We start from the raw sequence: 18,151 nt of genomic DNA on the forward strand, positions 1-18,151 counted from the left end.
ATGAACCTGCATCCATAGTTCTTCAGGCACTCTGTGTACCAGATATAATCCCTTGAATCTATTTGTCCCTTCCACTGTATAATAGAAGACATTTGATTTTGGTCATAGCTGAAGGGCCTACTGGTTTTTCCTACTTTCTTCAACTTAAATCTGAATTTTGCAATACAGAGCTCATGATCTGAACCACAGTCAGCTCCCGGTCTTGTTTTTGCTCCTTTATAGAGGTTCTCCACCTTTGGCTACAAGGAATATAATCTATCTGATTTCAGTATTGACCATCAGGTGATGTCCATGTGTAGAGTCATCTCTTGTTTTGTTGGAACAGTGTTTTTGCTATGACTAGTGTGTTCTCTTGGCAAAACTCAAAATAACCTTTGTTGCCTTAATTTTATACGTCAAGGCATGTAGACACAGCAAAACCTCAGAGATATTCCAGGCTGTGTTCCAGACCAGGGCAATGAATTGAATATCATAATAAAGTGAATCACAAAAATTTTTCATTTCCCACTATGTATATAGTTTTGTTGATACGGTCTGAAGTCTGTTAAGTGTGCAATAGCTTTATGACTAAAGAAATAACATACAGAATTTCATTAACAACAGTTTGTTTCTAAAATAAAGTAGTTTGAGCATCATCTGTGCCTTCACGAGTCAAAATCTTTTTGCTGGTGGCGGGTCTTGTCTCACTGTCTATGTCTGCTGATAAGGGTGGTGGTTGCTGAAGGTTGGGGTGGGCAGGGCAATGTCTGAAAAGAAGACAACAGTGAAGTTTGCCACATGGTTTGACTCTTCCTTTCACAGATTTCTCTGTAGCATGCAGTGCTCTTTAACAGCGTTTTAACCCATATTAGAACTCCTTTCAAAACTGGAGTTAATCCTTTGCAGTCTGCTGCTGCTTTTTTCAACTAAGTTTATGTTATGTTCTAAATGCTTTGTTGCCATTTCAACAATCTTCATAGCTTCTTCACCAAGAGCAGTGTCTGTCTCAGGAAAATGCTTTACTTCCTCATACATAAGATGAACTCTCATTCTCTCCAGCTTTATGATGCAACTGCAGCAATTCAGCCACATCCTCAGGCACCACTTCTAAGTTTAGCTCCCTTCTTATTCCCACTACATCTGCAGTTACTTCCTCCAGTGATTTCTTGAACCCCTCAAAGTCATCTGTGAAGGTAGGAATCACCTTCTCCCAGATTCACCTTAATGTTGATATTTCACCCTATTCCTATGATTCAGTGTTTTCAATGGAATCTGTAATCATGAATCCACTGTAGGGGGACTTCCCTGGTGGTCTAGTGATGAAGAACCCCCCTTGCAATGCAAGGAATAGTGGCTTGATCCCTGTTCAGGGGGCTAAGGTCCCACATGCTGCCGAGCAACTAAGCCCACGTGTTGCGACTACTGAGCCCAGGCACCGCAACTAGAGAGTCTGTGAGCTGCGATGAATGAGCATGCATGACCCAACAAAGATCCTGTGTGCCTCAACTAAGACCCATGGAGCCAAATAAATAATAAATAATATTTTTAGAAAAGACGGTATCCTTTTTTAAAAAAATGAATTCAGTCCAGAAAGTTCTCAGTTGGCTTTGCTCAGATTCAGGAGAGGAATAACTATCTATGCAGCTATAGCCTTAAAATGTGTTTCCTAAATGCTGTTACTTGAGCATCAAAATCACTCTTTGACCCAGGTGCTGTGGCCAGATGTTGTGTTGGCAGCCATGAAAAAGCATGGATCTCATTGTACTTCTCCATCAGATTCTGGGATGCTTTGTCAATCAGCAGTAATATTTGGAAAGGAATCTTTCATTCTGAGCAGTAGGTCTCAACATTGGACTTAAAATACTTGGCCACCAATGTTGTGAACAGATATGCTGTCATCCAGGCTTCATTGTTTCATTTACAAAGCACTGGCAGAACAGAATATGGCTAATTCGAAAGGGCCTTAGAATTTTCCAAGTGGTAAGTGACCATTGACTTTCAGTAATCTGCTGCATTAGTCCTTATCAAGAGAATCAGCCTGTTCTTGGAATCTTTGAAGTCAGGCATTGACTACTCCTCTCTAGGTATCAAAGGCCTGGCAGGCACCTGCTTCCTTGTGGTCACCTTCATAAATTATCTTAGCTATGTTTCTTGGATAACTTGCGGAAGGTTCTATGTCAGGTCTTGTACTACACTCTGCACTTTATTTTATGGAGATGGCTTCTTTGCATAAACTCATGAACCACCCTCCTGCTATCTTCAAATTTTTCTTCTGCAACTTTTTCACCTCTCTTAGCCTTCATAGAATTAAGAGACTTAGGGCTTTGATCTCAACTAGGCTTTGGCCTCAGAAAATCTTGTCATTGGTTGGATCTTCTATCCAGATCCATAAAACTTTCCTCATATCAGCAATAAGGATGTTTTGCATTCTCAGGAAACAGACTCCCATATTTAAAGAATGAACTTAAAGTTGCTGGCGGGAAGGAGGCAGAAAGGGGTAGTTAGGGAGTTTGGGAAGGTCATGTACATACTGCTTGACTTAAAATGGATAACCATCAAGGACCTATGTATGGCAGATGGTGTGTCTGTGTGTGCACACTCTGTGTGTGTCCAACTCTTTCTGTCCTCATGGACTGTACCCTGCCAGCTCCTCTGTCCATGGAATTTTCCAGCAAGAATACTGGAGTGGGTTGCCCTTTCCTTCGCCGGGGATTTTCTGAGCACAAGGATCGAACCCACAGCTCTGCTCAGTGTTATGTGGCTGCCTGTCAGGAGGGGAATGTAGGGAGAATGGATACATGTATGTACACGGCTGAGCCCCTTAGCTGTTCACCTGAAACTATCCCAACACTGCTTGTTAATCAGCTATACGCAATAGAGCATAATGTCTTTTAAAACTAGACTGTTTTTTAGTTGGAGTGGTTGGAGCAAATTCTGGGGAAAAGATGAAAAAGAGATGAAAAACCCAACTGCCACTTTTCAAGAGCCCAGAGCAAAAGCAGGATGCCTCACATGCCCCCAGCGCACAACAACACTTAAGGGACCAGCCAGTCACCTAAGCCATCCCTCTGACTGACCCTTGGATACACCCCTCCCCTCACCCCATAGAAGGAACCAGCTCACCCCATCACCTTGGGGAGTGAGCAAGGAAGCAACCTGTCATTTGTTCTTACTCCCCTCTGCTGCAGCAAGAACCCCAATTCATCCTAGCTTCAATTTCTTTTGGTTAATAAATTTGATTTATTTCTATTGTCTGGCCTCTGATTGATTTCTATTGATGAAGGAGGCCAAGAGCCCTGGTGTATAACATTTTCGGGACAAGAGACACATGGGGGCTGGGAGGAGGACTGGACTCAGACTCGGGTGGGGCACCAGCTTGGTGGGTTCAGGTGATGGATGTGTCAGGGGAAGACTCTCATGCATAGGCCTGGGGAACAGGGGCCTGGGTTTAATCTCTGGGGAGAGGAAACACGGGGAGCACATAGCCCCAGTGGAGGAGGCTGGTGAAGAGGCAAGTGACTGGGAGAGCAGGAGAAAGACAGAAGGACAGCGTTAGAGTCCTGGTCAGGGCAGCCAGGTGGGGGACGACGGGCCTCTCTGGACACCTGGCCACCCCCACCCGTGCGTGCTCCTGGCACCTGGACACAGAGGAGACCCCAGATGGGAGTGGAATCAACTGGGAGATGATTTTAATGAGTGTCGACAACGAGCATACTTCCAAGAACATGAAACTCCACCTGATTGCTCTTGCTACTTCCCTAGAACTCTGCTGGCATCCATTTCCACATCTATCAAGAGGGAACGCAGCCTCACTCAGTGAGAAGACATGAAATGGAGCACTGCGCGTGCTGAGGTGTCAGCGCGACCCTCCGAGGTCAGGGCTCAGTCACCCCTGAAGCTAGCAAAGGCCAAGAGCCCCATGATAACAGAGAGATGGAGCCCTCTGTCACAGACGTTCACCTCTCAGTGTCATTGGTAGACCCACTTCCCAAGAATTAGGAGGGCTTGTCAGTCCCAACGAGTGATGGACGATCTCACTCTTCATCAGCGGATAGCCCTGAGATGTGAACGTGAGATGCTCAATTCTGCTTGGACACTGCATAAAAGTAGGCTATGAGGGGGAAGGAAATGGATCACACAGGCTACCAGTGTAGATCCCCTGGAGGAGAGCATTGCAGTCCACTCCTGTATTCTTGCCTAGAGAATCCCCGTGGACAGAGGGGCCTGGTGGGCTAAAGTCCATGGGGGTCCCAAGGAGTCAAGAGGCAACTGAAGCGACTTCGCCTGCACAAAGGCACCAGATGGAACAAGCAGCCGGAAGAGACCGCCAGGGGGCGCCCGGGGGCAGCACAGGCTCCCTGTCTCCACGGGAACCTGGAAAATCAGATTCTGGCCTCAGTCCTCAAACTCCTAATGAGGAGTTACCTCGGCTCACAAAAAGTCTAGGACTACTCTGGGACAGAAACTACTAGAAAATATATTGCTGATGACACAGCAGTTAAGGGCTGCCTCCAGGCCCTTTCAAGAGACCCGCAGAGTTCCCCGGTGGGGGTGGTGTGTTTGGGGCGGGGGTGGAGGGGAATCTTGAGTCTTTGAAGAAAAGCAGGGCTTCCCTCGAAGCTCAGTCGGTAAAGCCTCTGCCTGCAATGTGGGAGATCCGGCTTCTATCCCAGGGTGAGGAAGACCCCAGGGAGGAGGGCATGGCGACCCACTGAAGGACTCTTGCCTGGAGAATCCCCAGGGACAGAGGAGCCGGGCGGGCTCCAGACCTCGGCGTCGCAAGAGTCGGACGGGACTGAGCGAGCAAACCACCCCCACGGGAAGACTGCCCGCGGGGATGGGCAGGAGGGCTGAGGGGCCGGAAGGACTCGGGGGAGAAAAAAAACGCCGAGGGACGGGAGGAGCAAGGAGTGCGTCAGGAAAGGGCGGCTACTGCCGGCCTCAGGGACCCGGGGAGGAGGCCCGGGCGAGGAGTGAGCTGAAATGCGGGGCGAGCTATACATAGCTCCTCGCGAAGTCGGATCCAGCCAGTTTCCAGGTGGGGATGGACGGGACGGCTGGACCCGCAGAGCGCCTTGGATTCACGGCTCTGGTTCTACTCGGGTCTCTCAGGATCTCCGCGGCGCGAGGCGGTGAGTTCGGGGATTAACCTGCGGGGAGCGGACACGGGGCCTTAAGACCCGAGAGGGATGGGGGTGTCCGAGGCGGTTCGGGGAGCGCCGCGGGGGGGCCGCCTCCCGCTTTTAAAGCTCCGCGCGCTCCTTTCCCGCTGGGCTCCTGCTCCCCGCCCCCGCTCGCGGCTGGTGCCGTCCCCCGGCAGGGAAAAGACAAGATCTGGGTGAAAAAGGAATCCCAACAGGAAAGGAGGGGAGGCTGGAAGACGTGAGAGCCAGGGCGGCGTCACGAAATGCTGCTGCAGCCCCTCGGCCCCCACGTGGAGAATTCGGAGCCGCTGAAGCGGGTGCAGGAAAGGTGGCGGTCACTTCCGAGGGACAGAACCCACCGGGTTCAGGGGAAGGCCGGGAGGAGTCTGACCAGTTGCGTTGGGCGCAGGGGAGATGGGGGCAGAGATGGACAAGGGTCTAGGTGGAGTCCGACACGTGGGCGGGGCGGGGAGGGGTGGGCGGGGAGCAGCGCAGGAGGGAGGGGCGGGGAGATGGGTGGAGTCTGCCCTAAGAAGCCTCCTTAGAGTCCTGCTTGGTTGCAACACTATTTTTTCCATATCCCTCCCCCACCCCCACCCCCACCCCCCACCCCCGTCCCAATAACCTCAGCGCCTCCAACAGCTTCCCATCTGTGAAGGGACCCTAAGCCTGCCCTCTGTCAACTGGCACCTATCCTCTTGCCTGAGAATTCACCCCAGCAGAAACCTCCCAGCCTGGCCCCCAGGACATAAAGCAGGAGAGTTGGGAGAAGAGTTTCCCAAAGTGTGTGACACAGGGCACCCCCACTTCTACCCTTCGGTCCCACATTCATCTTCCCTGAGACCATGGAGACAGTGGCCTATAGTAGCTATTAATTAAGACAGGAGTTGGAGAACCTTTTCTTCAAAAGACAGAGAGTAAATCTGTTGGTCTCGACAGGCCCTTTGGTGTCTGTGTCCATTATACATCTCCACTTTTGTGCTAGAAGAGCAGGCAAAGACGACCTGAAAAAACCAAAAGAACCATGTGACTGCCCTGGGTCACAAAATAGTAACAGATGACTCATCCTCCACTGACTAGTGCAGGGTGTGCCTTAGCTGCCTGTTGAGGAAGCAAACACTTCCTCTGTCCTACCTTGTAGGTTCTGGGTGGTGTGAATGTGAAAGCGGTGTGCGTCCAGCAGATATGGGCTAGTGTCCCCTGACAGCCTCTGCTCTAGAGTGGCTTCCTTGGTCCATGGAGATATATGAGACACTGCATGAAGCCTCAGGCATGAGCAGAGAATAGTGTGTGCATGCTAAGTCGCTTCAGTCATGCCCAACTCTTTATGATTCTATGGACTATAGCCCACCAGGGTGCTCTGTCCAAGAGATTCTCCAGGCAAGAACACTGCAGTGGGTTGCTATGCCCTCCTCCATGGGATCTTCTCTCACCCAGGGATAGATCCCACCTCTACTCCAGGTCCGAAATTGCAGATGGATTCCTTACCGCTGAGCCACGGGGGCAGGCCCCGGAAAATATTAGTCCTAAACAATTCTGATGTCAGGCCTAGGCCACCTGCTGCTCTCTCTTCTTTGCTGCCTTTGACCCTTCTTATGCCAAACCACAATATCACTTCAATCCTATGATGGTTGGTCTATCTGAACTAATGATTAGGAATTGATGAACCCAGGTCATGATGGACAACGTTGACATTTAATGACCAGAGGCCTCATCTCTACCAGCACCCAGGACCATACTAGGAGCCACATTTATATGGTGTAATATTCCCCACTGCAAATCACTTGACCTTGCTTCAGGACATAAAGGGTCTGTGTTGTGACCATCCAAGTAAAATGCCATAGATGGCACATAGCGCCTTTCTGACCACAGATACCTCTGACGTCACAGGTTCTCCTGGGTCATCTGCCCAATAAGCAGGTCATCGTTCACCAATTGTCTGTGACTGCTTTTGTGCTACGACAGCAGTTGTAACAGAAAACTATGGTCTGCAGAGCCTGAATTATGTCATATGTACAATTATAGAAATCAATGGCCACACTGGGAATTAAATGGAGATAGGATAGGGATGATACTCCTGCAGCCCTGGAGAGGTTGTAGGTTGGTACTCCTCCCTGTCATTTTCTCCAGGATGTGATATTCTTTACACGTACTATTGGGAGATGAAGGTCAGTGTCAGAAATGTGAACTTGGAAATCACTTCTATGTTAGCCCTCACAGTAATTTACTAACTGTGAAGATTTTTCATAAATATGAAATGCAATGGATGTGAAATGAGCACTGTGAGGATCAGTGAATGGGTGACACTCCTGTGGGCAGCACGTGGGACAGACGTGTATTCCTAACCACAGATCTCAGGCACCACAGTAATAACAGATGGCCATGGTGATGTTTCAGATTGCTGGACACGATGTCAGTCCCACTCTAGGTCCTTATGAATGTGGGGGTGACTTCTCTGCTAGGTATACACTTACCCCAGTCAGTGACCATGTGGCTTCCAAAGGCCAGAAGGACTTGTGCACTCACTGTGGTGATAAGAGGGCCTCCTTCCTGGCGCCTGGAGTATCTGTCTCTAGTAATGGATTCTGAATATAAGACCTGACTCAGTGCTGGATAGTGTGCAAGTGATCTGGACATTTTGTTGGGATGTCTGCATTCGGCTTCCTGAACATCCAGCCTTGTGTTTGTTTCTGGTTTTTGCTTTTTTTTTTTTTTTTTTTTTTTTAATTTTTCCTTTCAATTGTGTAGTTCAAATGAGCAGCACTCACTGCTCATCCGTTTGCCTCTAGGATCACCCTATGAGCCAGCATCGCACTCTCTGCAGTCAGGCCTGGCTACACTGGGACTCTTTAGTCACTCTGACCACTGCATCTACTTTGTTTCTGAAATGGAGCACTCCACCTGGCATCAGCTCTTTCCACCTTGTCCATCCTTCTCCCTGCTGGAAGCCCACAGGAATACCATCTCCTACCACCATCGCTGACCTTCAGCAAAAGTCATCCTGGAGCTGTTGGAGCTGCTTCTCCTCCACGCTTTCCTCTCGGGCTCCACAGAACCTGGTGGACCGCACACCTTCCTGCCCTTTCATACCATGTCCATCCTGGCAGATTCGCTTCTCTAGGCCTTTAATCCCCTCCTCTACCACCTGCCTTGGAAGTTCTGGATTTTCTCTTTCATGCCATGTGGGCCAGGCCTTTCTCCAGGATTCCAAGACCCTTCCTAGTTGTAGGTCAGCAGCATCTCCCTGGCCTTGCTAAGTCCTGTGACCCCTAACTGTGAATTCTCCTTTCTGCAGCTTGGGGTTCTCTGTTGGCCTTAGGAGCAGAGTAGAGATAATGTTATGTGGTTTCTCTGCTTGCTCAGCCTGTAGGTGGTGTTGGGGGACAGGGGTGCCTTCCTGCTCTGCCCACCCAGCCCTGCAGCTGTACTCTGCTCTCACACAAGTGGGGGAGGAAGTAACAGGTCTTCTTCTCCCAACCCTGCCCTCACCTGCGTTTTCCTTCACAGATGCTCACTCTCTTTGCTACAACTTCACCATTGATTCTCAGCCCGGACCTGGAGAGCCGTGGTGTGTGGTTCAAGGCCAGGTAGATGGGAATGTTTTTCTCTTGTATGACTGTGGTGGCGCCAAGATCCAATCCACAAGTCCATTGGGAGAAGAGGTGAAAACTACGAATACTTGGGAAACACAGACAGAAACACTGAGAGACATTGGAAACTTTCTCAAGGGGCAATTGTCTGACTTAATACTGGAGAAACACACGGCCAGAGGTGAGTTCAATTCAGTTCAGTTCAGTCGCTCAGTCGTGTCCCACTCTTGGCAACCCCATGGACTGCAGCATGGCAGGGTTCCCTGTCCTTCACCAACTCCCAGAAGTTGCTCAAACTCATGTCCATCAAGTCAAACTCATGTCCATTGAGTCAAGGGGTGAGTTAGGACGTCCACAGACTGAAGGAGCACACTGGGGGCTTAACTGCATCCATTGTTTATGGGTAAAAAATTCCACTGGATGTTGGTCCTGCCCTAGGAGACCAGTGGAAGAAGTGGGCCTTGGAGGAGAGAACAGGGCCAGATTAGGTGGGACCAGCAGAGGTGGACCAAGGTGAGGCGAAGAATTTGTCAAGTCCAGAGGCTGAGCTCTTTCTTTTCCTCGGTGGGTCAGGCCCGCTGACCCTGCAGGCCAGGATGACATGCTGGTGTGAAGAGAATGGACACATCGGTGGATCCTGGCAGTTCAGTTTGAATGGCCAAATGTGCCTCCTCTTTGATTCAGAGAATGGACGCTGGAGCATGGATCATTCTGGATGGAGTCATATGAAAGAGAAGTGGGAAAATGACAGAGCTGGGAACGAGTTCTTGAAGAGGGTCTCCATGGGAGACTGTAGGACCTGGTGTAAGAATTTCATGGTGCGCTGGGAGGAAATGCTGAAGAGCGCAGGTGAGATGAGCATAAGGACGTGGTAGTCCACGCAAGGCGATGTGGACCCAGCCTCTGTGTGCGTGTGTGTCTGTGTGTGTGTGTGTTTTAGCAAAGTGATCCATCTAAAGTGAGCTGTTCCTGAAACATGGATGGACCTAGAGAGTCTCATACTGAGTGATGTAAGTCAGAAAGAGAGGGAGAAATATCATGTGACATGCCTTATATGTGGAATCTAAAAAGAAATAGTACAAAGGAACTTACAAAACAAAGAAACTCACAGACTTGGAAAACAAGCTATGGTTCCCCGGGTGAAGGGATAGTTAGGGACTTTGGGAAGGTCATGTACACACTGCTATATGTAAAATGGATAACCAACCAGCTCCCACAATATAGCACATGGAACTCTACTCAATGTTATATGCCAGTCTGGATGGGAGAGGGGTTTAGGGGAGAAGGGGCACATGTATATTTATGGCTGAATCCCTTCACCTGAAACTATCATGACATTGTTAATGGCTGTACCCCAATACACAACGTTTTTGGTGTTAATAAACATAAAATAAGAGAATGTAAAATATAAATAAAGTGAGTTGTCCTGGGAGAACAATGACCCGGGGATACTCTGTCATCTCCTTCCTCATCCACCTCCTGACGTCTGTCCTCAAAGCACAGGCCTTTGGACGACTGAACATTGATTTTTGCTGATCCCAAACCTGTAGACATCTTTTTGATTTCTGGGATTTATTTCTCACTGTACCCTCTTTCCAGAATCTTCTTTTAAATGTCACCAATCGTCCTTCTGGAAATCTGTCAATACCACCTCTGCTGTCAGCTCCTGAGAACTCCATCCTCATGTCACCGTCTCTGATGTCACAGCAGGACTGAGTGGCTGTGTTGGAAACCTTGATCCCCCGTTAGCTGTCAGAGCCCCCTGACTGCTCCTGGGCTCCTTCCTTCCCCCCCATCTAGCCTGAGGATCTATCACAGAGGCCTCCATGTGATGGGTGTAAACTGTCTGCACAATAGGGGTACCTGGGTCGGGGGGCGAGGAGGCATCTGCCGAGTTTGAGGTCTGGACAAGGGCGTCACTCTCACTCTCTTTGCAGCATCACCGACCACAGGCCCCTCTGCAGTCCAGCCCAGGTCCACAGCCATCCGTCTCACCGCAGGGATCACCGCCGGGGTTCTAGCCTTTGGCATTATCCTAGCCCGGATCATTTAAAAGAACAGGTACTAAGGGCAGAATCCAGAGGGAAGGCAGGGGTACAAGGCCTGGTGTGAGGAGGGGGAAGGTGAATCCCAGCCAACCCTGCCTCTCACTGAACCTCCTCATCCTGGAAATGAGCCAGTGGATAAGAACCCATATCACCTGAAAGCAGTACTCGGACAAGCTCAGCCCCGAGTTCTGAGAGGTCCTCACTGTCAGGTGACATTGTGAAAAGGGAGGGGCCCTCACTAGGCTGAGGGCCTATTGATGCTGAAAGGGTTTAGCCACGTCCCCTGACTGAGCACAGACCGCTGGCTGGCAGAGCCCAGGGTGGGTGGTGTGAGGACAGCAGGCGCTCAGGGCGAGCGCAGGACTTCCGGGGCTGAGAGCAGCATGGGGGCTCCTCATGACATGTCAGCGGGGAGGGGACCCACCCAGGGGCCAAGATGAGAGGGGCCCAGGCTCTCATCCCAGGAGGAAGGGGTGGGAAGGCCTTTGCAGACCCAACTCCAAAGGCCTGTTCTCACAGGAAGTGGCTTGGGTCAAGCAGGCAAGGCAGGAGCCCCACAGCAGAGACTGTGGGGAGGGGCGAGGCCAGGCCTGAGCTCCTGGGGCAGCAGCAGTTCTGACTCAGCCTGTGGCCTGCCCGTCACCAGCCTCCTGGGACCCAGAGCCTCCATCACTGAGTGGCCCTGCCTTGAGCAGAGGTGCCTGGGGATGGTGGGCCTGAGCTGGGGTGGAGGCGCCCAGCTGGGTGGGACCAGGAAGAGATGGGGGCATGGACCCTGGTCCTGAGAGCTGTGTGTGCTGCTGGCTCAGAGGCTGGAGGGGAGCGAAGGAAGGAGGTTTGCCTGCAGCCCCCGAGGGCTGTCAGGAAGCAAGGCCTCTCCTCCGGGACCTGCTCCCTGGTCCTTTAGGCCCCCCTCAGGGAGGATCCGGACCTGAGTGAAGGGAGCAGGTTGATTCCTCACTGGCTCCAGTCCTGAGCCTGAGCAGGGGGTGTCAGGCCTGGGGTGACTCTGTGATGTAGGAAGGAAGGAGGAGGGGACAAGAAGCTACTGGGCCTGGGGTGGGGGTGAGGGTGGAGCACATAGGAGCCCCTCAGTGAGGGCGGGGCTGTAGGGGGCTGGGGAGGGGCAGCCCCAGGAAAGTGATGGGATTCCTCAGCCCCCTCCCTTGACCAAGGCCTCTTTCTTTTCTGCAGGTGATGCTGCTCCCCGGAAGCCCCAACAGGTGCTCTGCGGCCTCAGGCCTCAGTCTTTGCTTGGCTGCCTTGGTTCTCCTTCTGTCTACTTTAGAACCAGGAGATCAGATGCAGGAGTTTGGAGCCTGCCTTCCCGTTGTGATGACAAGTGGCTGCACTGTCTCGTGTCTCTTGTCACATCTGGTGAATAGACTCCTCAGTCTCTTTTTTCCCCCAACCTATTTTACCTCTTTCTCTTGGTGCTAAGTGATAGAATCCCTGCACTGAAATGTTCAACAACTTGAACAGGAAACCTCCACAAATAGGACACTTTCTGTCTTCTAGTTTGTGGAAAATTAAACTGTTCTCTGTATGGCAATCTCATTGTTGGAAATGATGATAATGTGAGAAAAATACCATCTGCTATTACAGGACTCAGGGATTCTTTCTATGTTCAGAGTAACAACTTCAGACTATTTTCAACAGAACAAAGTATTATGTCTGAATGTCTCTTTTAGTCATTTTATTACATATAGTAATTTTTAAGTCAGTATTTCACAATTGCAAAAAATGTAAATTCTTCAAGTTTCTTTTTCTAACCAAGGAGGGAACTTGGGACATTTCACCTTTTCCCCACCTTATGGAATTAAATAGAACTCATGATTCAGCTACATTTATTGTGGAAGCAGAGAATAAAAAGGATGCTCTTAAACTAACATGCAGTCTAGCTGTCAATCCCAAACAGTATCCTGATTACCTGGATCCAAAGATATATTCTGGAACTTTTGCAAAGACATCGTTTTTTATTTCATTGAGATCCGCACCCTCAGTGATGACTCTCCTGTGTTCCTCTATGCCTCCCCCTCTCCAAGAAGAAGCCAGATTTCACAGCACAAGCAATGTCTGTTTTGAAAAGTAGATTTATTTCCCCATTGACAGAGCATCATATTCAGAATAAGTAGTGAATTACTAAAAATAAATAAAGTAAATGGTAACTTCTTGGCCACTGCTTGAGCGGTTCACATACATGAATTGTTGTTCAGTCGCTAAGTCATGTCCAACTCTTTGCAACCACATGGTTGCAGAACACCAGGCTTCCCTGTCTCTCACTATCTCCGGAATTTGCTCAAACTCATGTCCATTGAGTTGCTGATGCCATCCAACCATCTCATCCTCTGTTGTTCCCTTCTACTCCTGCCCTCAATCTTTCCCAGCATCAGGGTCTTTTCCAAGGACTTGGCTCTTCACATCAGGAATCAAAGTATTGGAGTTTCATCTTCAGCTTCGGTCCTTCCAATGAATATTCAGGGTTTGTTTCCTTTAAAATGGACTGGTTTGATCTCCTTGCAGTCCAAGTGACTCTCAAGAGTCTTATCTAGCACCACAATTCAAAAGCATCAGTTCTTCAGCACTCAGCCTTTCTCATCCAACTCTCACATAAGTGCATGACTACTCGAAAATCCATAGCTTTGACTGGACAGACCTTTATTGGCAAAGTGATGTCTTTGCATTGTATATCCTACTCAGTATCTTTCTTTTTTCTTCTCAAACCAATTTTACCACTTGACCTTGATGGTCAGTTTTGCTTTCTTATCATGCATGTGTTCACTGGAGGAGCACTTTTGATTCCTTTTAGTACTTTTCCTTTGCATTCACAACTTGATCAACTGTTTGATGCTAAAGGCCTGACTTCTGCCCTGTCTTGGCTTTTGACATGTCTTTTTCAAAAGCTTAACTATTTCTACCCTTGGTTGTAAAGTGAAAAATGTGTGATTCTTCCCCTCACTCAGACATGTAGAGGCTACTGTGAAGTTATTTTTTCCTTTAGCTTTTCTTCCAAGCAGCAAGCATCTTTCCATTTCTTAATTAAAATTAATTTTAATTTAATGGCTGCAGTCACCTTCCACAGTGATTTGGGAGGCCAAGATAATAAAATCTGCCTCTGTTTCCACTATTTCCCATATTATTGACATGAAGTGATGTCCCGGATGCCAAAATCTTAGTTTTTCGAAATTGAGTTTTAAGTCAGCATTTTCACTCTGTTCCTTCACCTTCCCTGAGAGGCTTTTTAGTTCCTCTTCATTTTCTGCCATTCAGGTACTATCATCTGCACATCTGAGGTTGTTGTTATTTCTCCAGGCAATCTTGACTCCAGCTTGGGATTCATCCAGTCCAGCATTTCACATAATGTACTCTGCATAGAATTTGAATAAGCAGAGTGACAACATACAGCCTTAACATACTCGTCACATTTTCGAGCCAATCCATTATTCCATGTCTTGTTCTGACTATTGCTTCTTGTCCTGCATACAGGCTTCTCAGGAGACAGGTAAGGTGGTCCGGTATTCCCATCTCTTTAAGAATTTTCCACAGTTTGTGGTGCTCCACACAGTCAATGGCTCTAGCATAGTCAATGAAGCAGAAGTAGATGTTTTCTGGAATTGCCTTGCCTTTTCTGTGATCCAGCGGGTGTTGCCAATTTGATCTCTGCTTCCTCTGCATTTTTAAATCCAGCTTATACCTCTAGGAATTCTTGCTTCACATACCGCTGAAATCTAGTTTGAAGGATTTTGAGCATGACCTTGCTGTGAAATGTGTACACAGCTATGGTAGTTTGAACATTCTTTATGTTGGAGTGAAAACTGACCATTTCCAGTCCTGTGACCATTGGGGAGTTTTCCAAATATTGAGTGCATATTCAGTGCAGCATTTTAACAGCCTCACCTTTAGGATTTTAAGTCATTCACCTGGAATTCCATCACCTCCACTAGCTTTGTTCTTAGTAATTCTTCCTAAGGCCCACTTGACTTCACACTCCAAGATATCTGGCTCTAGATGAGTGACCACATCACTGTGCTTATCCAGGTCATTAAGATCTTTTTTGTGCACGTCTGCTGTCTATTTTTGCCACCCCTTTTCCATCTCTTCTGCTTCTGTTAAGTTCTTGCTGTTTCTGTCCTTTATTGTCTCCTTCTTTGCATGAAATGTTCCCATGGTATCTCCAGTTTTCTCGAAGAGATCTCTCGTTTTCCCCTTTCTATTGTTTCCCTCCATTTGCATTGCTCATCTAGGAAGCCTTTCCTACCTCTCATTGCCATGCTTGGGCATTCTGCGTTCAGACGGGTGGATGTCTCCTTTCCCCCTTTCCCTTTGGCGTCTCTGCTTTTCTCGGCTGCCTGTGAGGCCCCCGCGGACACCCGCTGCGCCTCCCTGCGTCTCTCCCGGGGTCGCTCGCTCAACCCCTCCTGGAACCTGCGTCCTCGCTCCTCAGACGCTCTGTGTGCCACACGCACCCCGGACGCTGTGGTCACTTCCGCTGTGCGATAGAAGGGACTGGATTCAGGTCATAGCCGAGGGGCCTCGTGGTTCTTCCTACTTGCTTCAATTTAAGTCTGAATTTTACCATGAGGAGCTCATGATCCGAGCTACAGCCAGCTCCCGGTCCTGCTTTTGCTAACTGTGTAGAGGTTCTCCACCTTTGGCTACAAGGAATATAACCTGTCTGACGTCAGTATTGACCATCTGCTGATGTCCATGTGTAGAGTCATCTCTGTTTTGTTGGAAGAGTGTTTTTCCTAGGACTAGCGTGTTCTCTTGGCAAAACTCAAATAACCTTTCCTTTCTTCATTTTATACACCTAGGCCAAACGTGCCTGTTCCTCCAGGAATCTCTTGGCTTCCTACTTTTTCATTCCAATCCCCTATGATGAAAAGGACATCTTTTTTGGTGTCAGTTCTAGAAGGTCATGTAGGTCTTCACAGAAGCATAAACCTGTGAAAAGATTGAACATATCCAGGATAATTAACCTGACAAAAAAACTACTGGGCTATCCTCACATATTGATATAAATGACAGCCTTTTTAATAAATCAGGATCAAGGGGTACCAAAAATGCAATAACAGGAATTTTCTCACATTGTTTGTAGGAGTAAAATTGAATATTATGTCCTGAGATGTATATTTCACTGTATCTCAACAGTAGATCATTTGTTCATCCTACTACACAGTCAACCCAATGTTAGTTCCAAATGGAAAATGTGGACCAAAATCATGAAGATACAGCAAAACCTCAGAGATATTCCAGCCTGAGTTCCAGACCAGTGAAATAAACTGAATATCATAATAAAATGAATCACACAAACTTTTCACTTCCCATTTTGTATATAGTTTTGTTGACACTGTCTGAAGTCTGTTAAGTGTGCAATAGCTTTATGACTAAATAAATAATATACAGAGTGAAATTAACAATGCTGTGTTTCTAAAATAGAGTAATTTGACCATCATCTGTGGCTTCATGAGTTAAAATGTTTTTACCGGTGGAGGGTCTTGTCTCAGTGTCTAGATCTGCTGACTGATCAGGATGGTGGTTGCTGAAGGTTGGGGTGGGCAGGGCAATGTCTGAAAAGAAGACAACAGTGAAATTTGCCACATCGTCTGATTCTTCTTTTCACAGATTTCTCTGGAGCATGCAGTGCTCTTTAACAGCGTTTTTACCCACAGTAGATCTTTCAAAACTGGAGTTAATCCTCTGCGGTCTGCTGCTGCTTTTTTCAACCAAGTTTATGTTATGTTCTAAATCCTTTGTTGTCATTTCAACAGTCTTCATAACTTCTTCACCAAGAGTAGCTTTTGTCTCAAAAAACCACTTTCTTTGCTCATGCATGAGAATGAACTCTCATTCACTTCAGCTTTATAATGTAATTTCAGCAATTCAGCCACATCTTCTGGCTCTACGTCTAACTCTAGCTCCCTTCTTATTTCCACTACATCTGCAGTTACTTCCTCCAGCGAATTCTTGAACCCCTCAAAGTCATCTGTGAAAGTAGGAATCTACTTCTCCCAAACCTGCATTAATTTTGATATTTCAACCTATTCCCTTGATTCACTGTTTTCAGTGGAATCTAGAATCATGAATCCACTGTAAAGGGCTTTACCTGTTGCTCCAGGGATGAAGAATACACCTTGCAATGCAAAGAATGTTGGCTTGGTCCCTCTTCAGGGAAGTAAGATCCCACATGTTGCCAAGCAATTAAGCCCATATGTCTCAACTACTGAGTCCAGGCAACACAACTATAGTGTCTGTGCTTCGATGAAGGATCGTGTATGACCCAACAAAGATCCTGCGTGCCTCAACTAAGACCTGGGAAGCCAAAGAACTGAATATAAAATTTTTTATAAAAAGACTATATCCTTTTTTGAAATAATGAATTCAGTCTGGAAAGTTTTCAGTTGACTTCACCGAATCCAACAGAGGAATAACTATCTATGCAGCTATAACCTTAAAATGTATTTCCTAAATATTATGACTTGAACATCATAATTACTCCTTGATCCATGTGCTTCAGAACAGATGTTGTGTTGGCATCCATGAAAATAACATGGATCTCATTGTACTTCCTCATCAGATTCTTGGATGCTTTGTCAATCAGCAGTAGTATTTTGAAAGGAATCTTTCTGAGCAGTAGACCTCCATCGTGAACTTGAAATTTTTTGCCACCAATGTCGCTAACAGATAGGCTGCCATCCAGGAGTCATTGTTTCATTTAGGGAGAACAGGCAGAACAGAATCTGCCTAATTCTAAAGGGCCTTAGAATTTTCCAAGTGATAAGTGACCATCGACTTCCAGTAATCTGCTGCATTAGTCCTTATCAAGACAATCAGCTTGTTCTTGGAATCTTTGAAGCCAGGCATTGACTACTCCTCTCCAGGTATCAAAGTCCTGGTGGGCATCTTCTTCCAATAGATGGCTCTTTTGTCTATACTGCAAATGTCTAACTCAGTGTGGTCACCTTCATAGATTATCTCAGCTATATCTCTTGGATAACTTGCGGCAGCTTCTGTGTCAGGTCTTGAATTAAACTCTGCACTTTGTTTTATGGAGATGACTTCTTTCCTTAAACTTCATGAACCACCCTCTGCTATCTTCAAATTTTTCTTCTGCAGTTTCTTCACCTCTCTCAGCCTTCATAGCAATGAAGAGATTTAGGGCTTTGATCTTGACTAGGCTTTGGGTTCAGAAAATATTGTTGCTGGTTGGATCTTCTATCCAGACCCGTAAAACTTTCTTTATATCAGAAATAAGGATGTTTTGCATTCTCAGAAACAGACTCCCATATTTAAAGAAGGTACTTACAGTTGCTGGGGGGAAAGGATGTGGAAAGGAATAGTTAGGGAGTTTGGGAAGGTCATGTACACACTGCTCTATTTAAAATGGATA

General features: G+C 47.5%; 1 protein-coding gene across 2 annotated transcripts; it reads left to right on the top strand.

The window, feature by feature from the left end:
* The first annotated feature begins 4,865 nt into the window (after positions 1 to 4,865).
* LOC136165148 (UL16-binding protein 3-like) lies at positions 4,866 to 16,181 on the top strand. 2 transcript variants are annotated; one of them, XM_065931139.1, is made up of 5 exons: positions 4,869 to 5,111; positions 8,631 to 8,894; positions 9,287 to 9,562; positions 10,651 to 10,774; positions 11,956 to 16,181. In XM_065931139.1, the coding sequence occupies exons 1-4, from the start codon at positions 5,024 to 5,026 to the stop codon at positions 10,764 to 10,766; spliced, it is 744 nt and encodes a 247-aa protein (XP_065787211.1). In that variant the 5' UTR covers positions 4,869 to 5,023; the 3' UTR covers positions 10,767 to 10,774; positions 11,956 to 16,181. The 2 variants fall into 2 exon arrangements, with proteins under 2 accessions (XP_065787212.1, XP_065787211.1); XM_065931140.1 differs by lacking the exons at positions 10,651 to 10,774; positions 11,956 to 16,181 and adding an exon at positions 10,313 to 10,551 and having other exon boundaries at positions 4,866 to 5,111.
* Positions 16,182 to 18,151: the final 1,970 nt, after the last annotated feature.

This window comes from Muntiacus reevesi, chromosome 3 (genome assembly GCF_963930625.1).
Source record: "Muntiacus reevesi chromosome 3, mMunRee1.1, whole genome shotgun sequence".
NCBI lineage: Eukaryota > Metazoa > Chordata > Mammalia > Artiodactyla > Cervidae > Muntiacus > Muntiacus reevesi.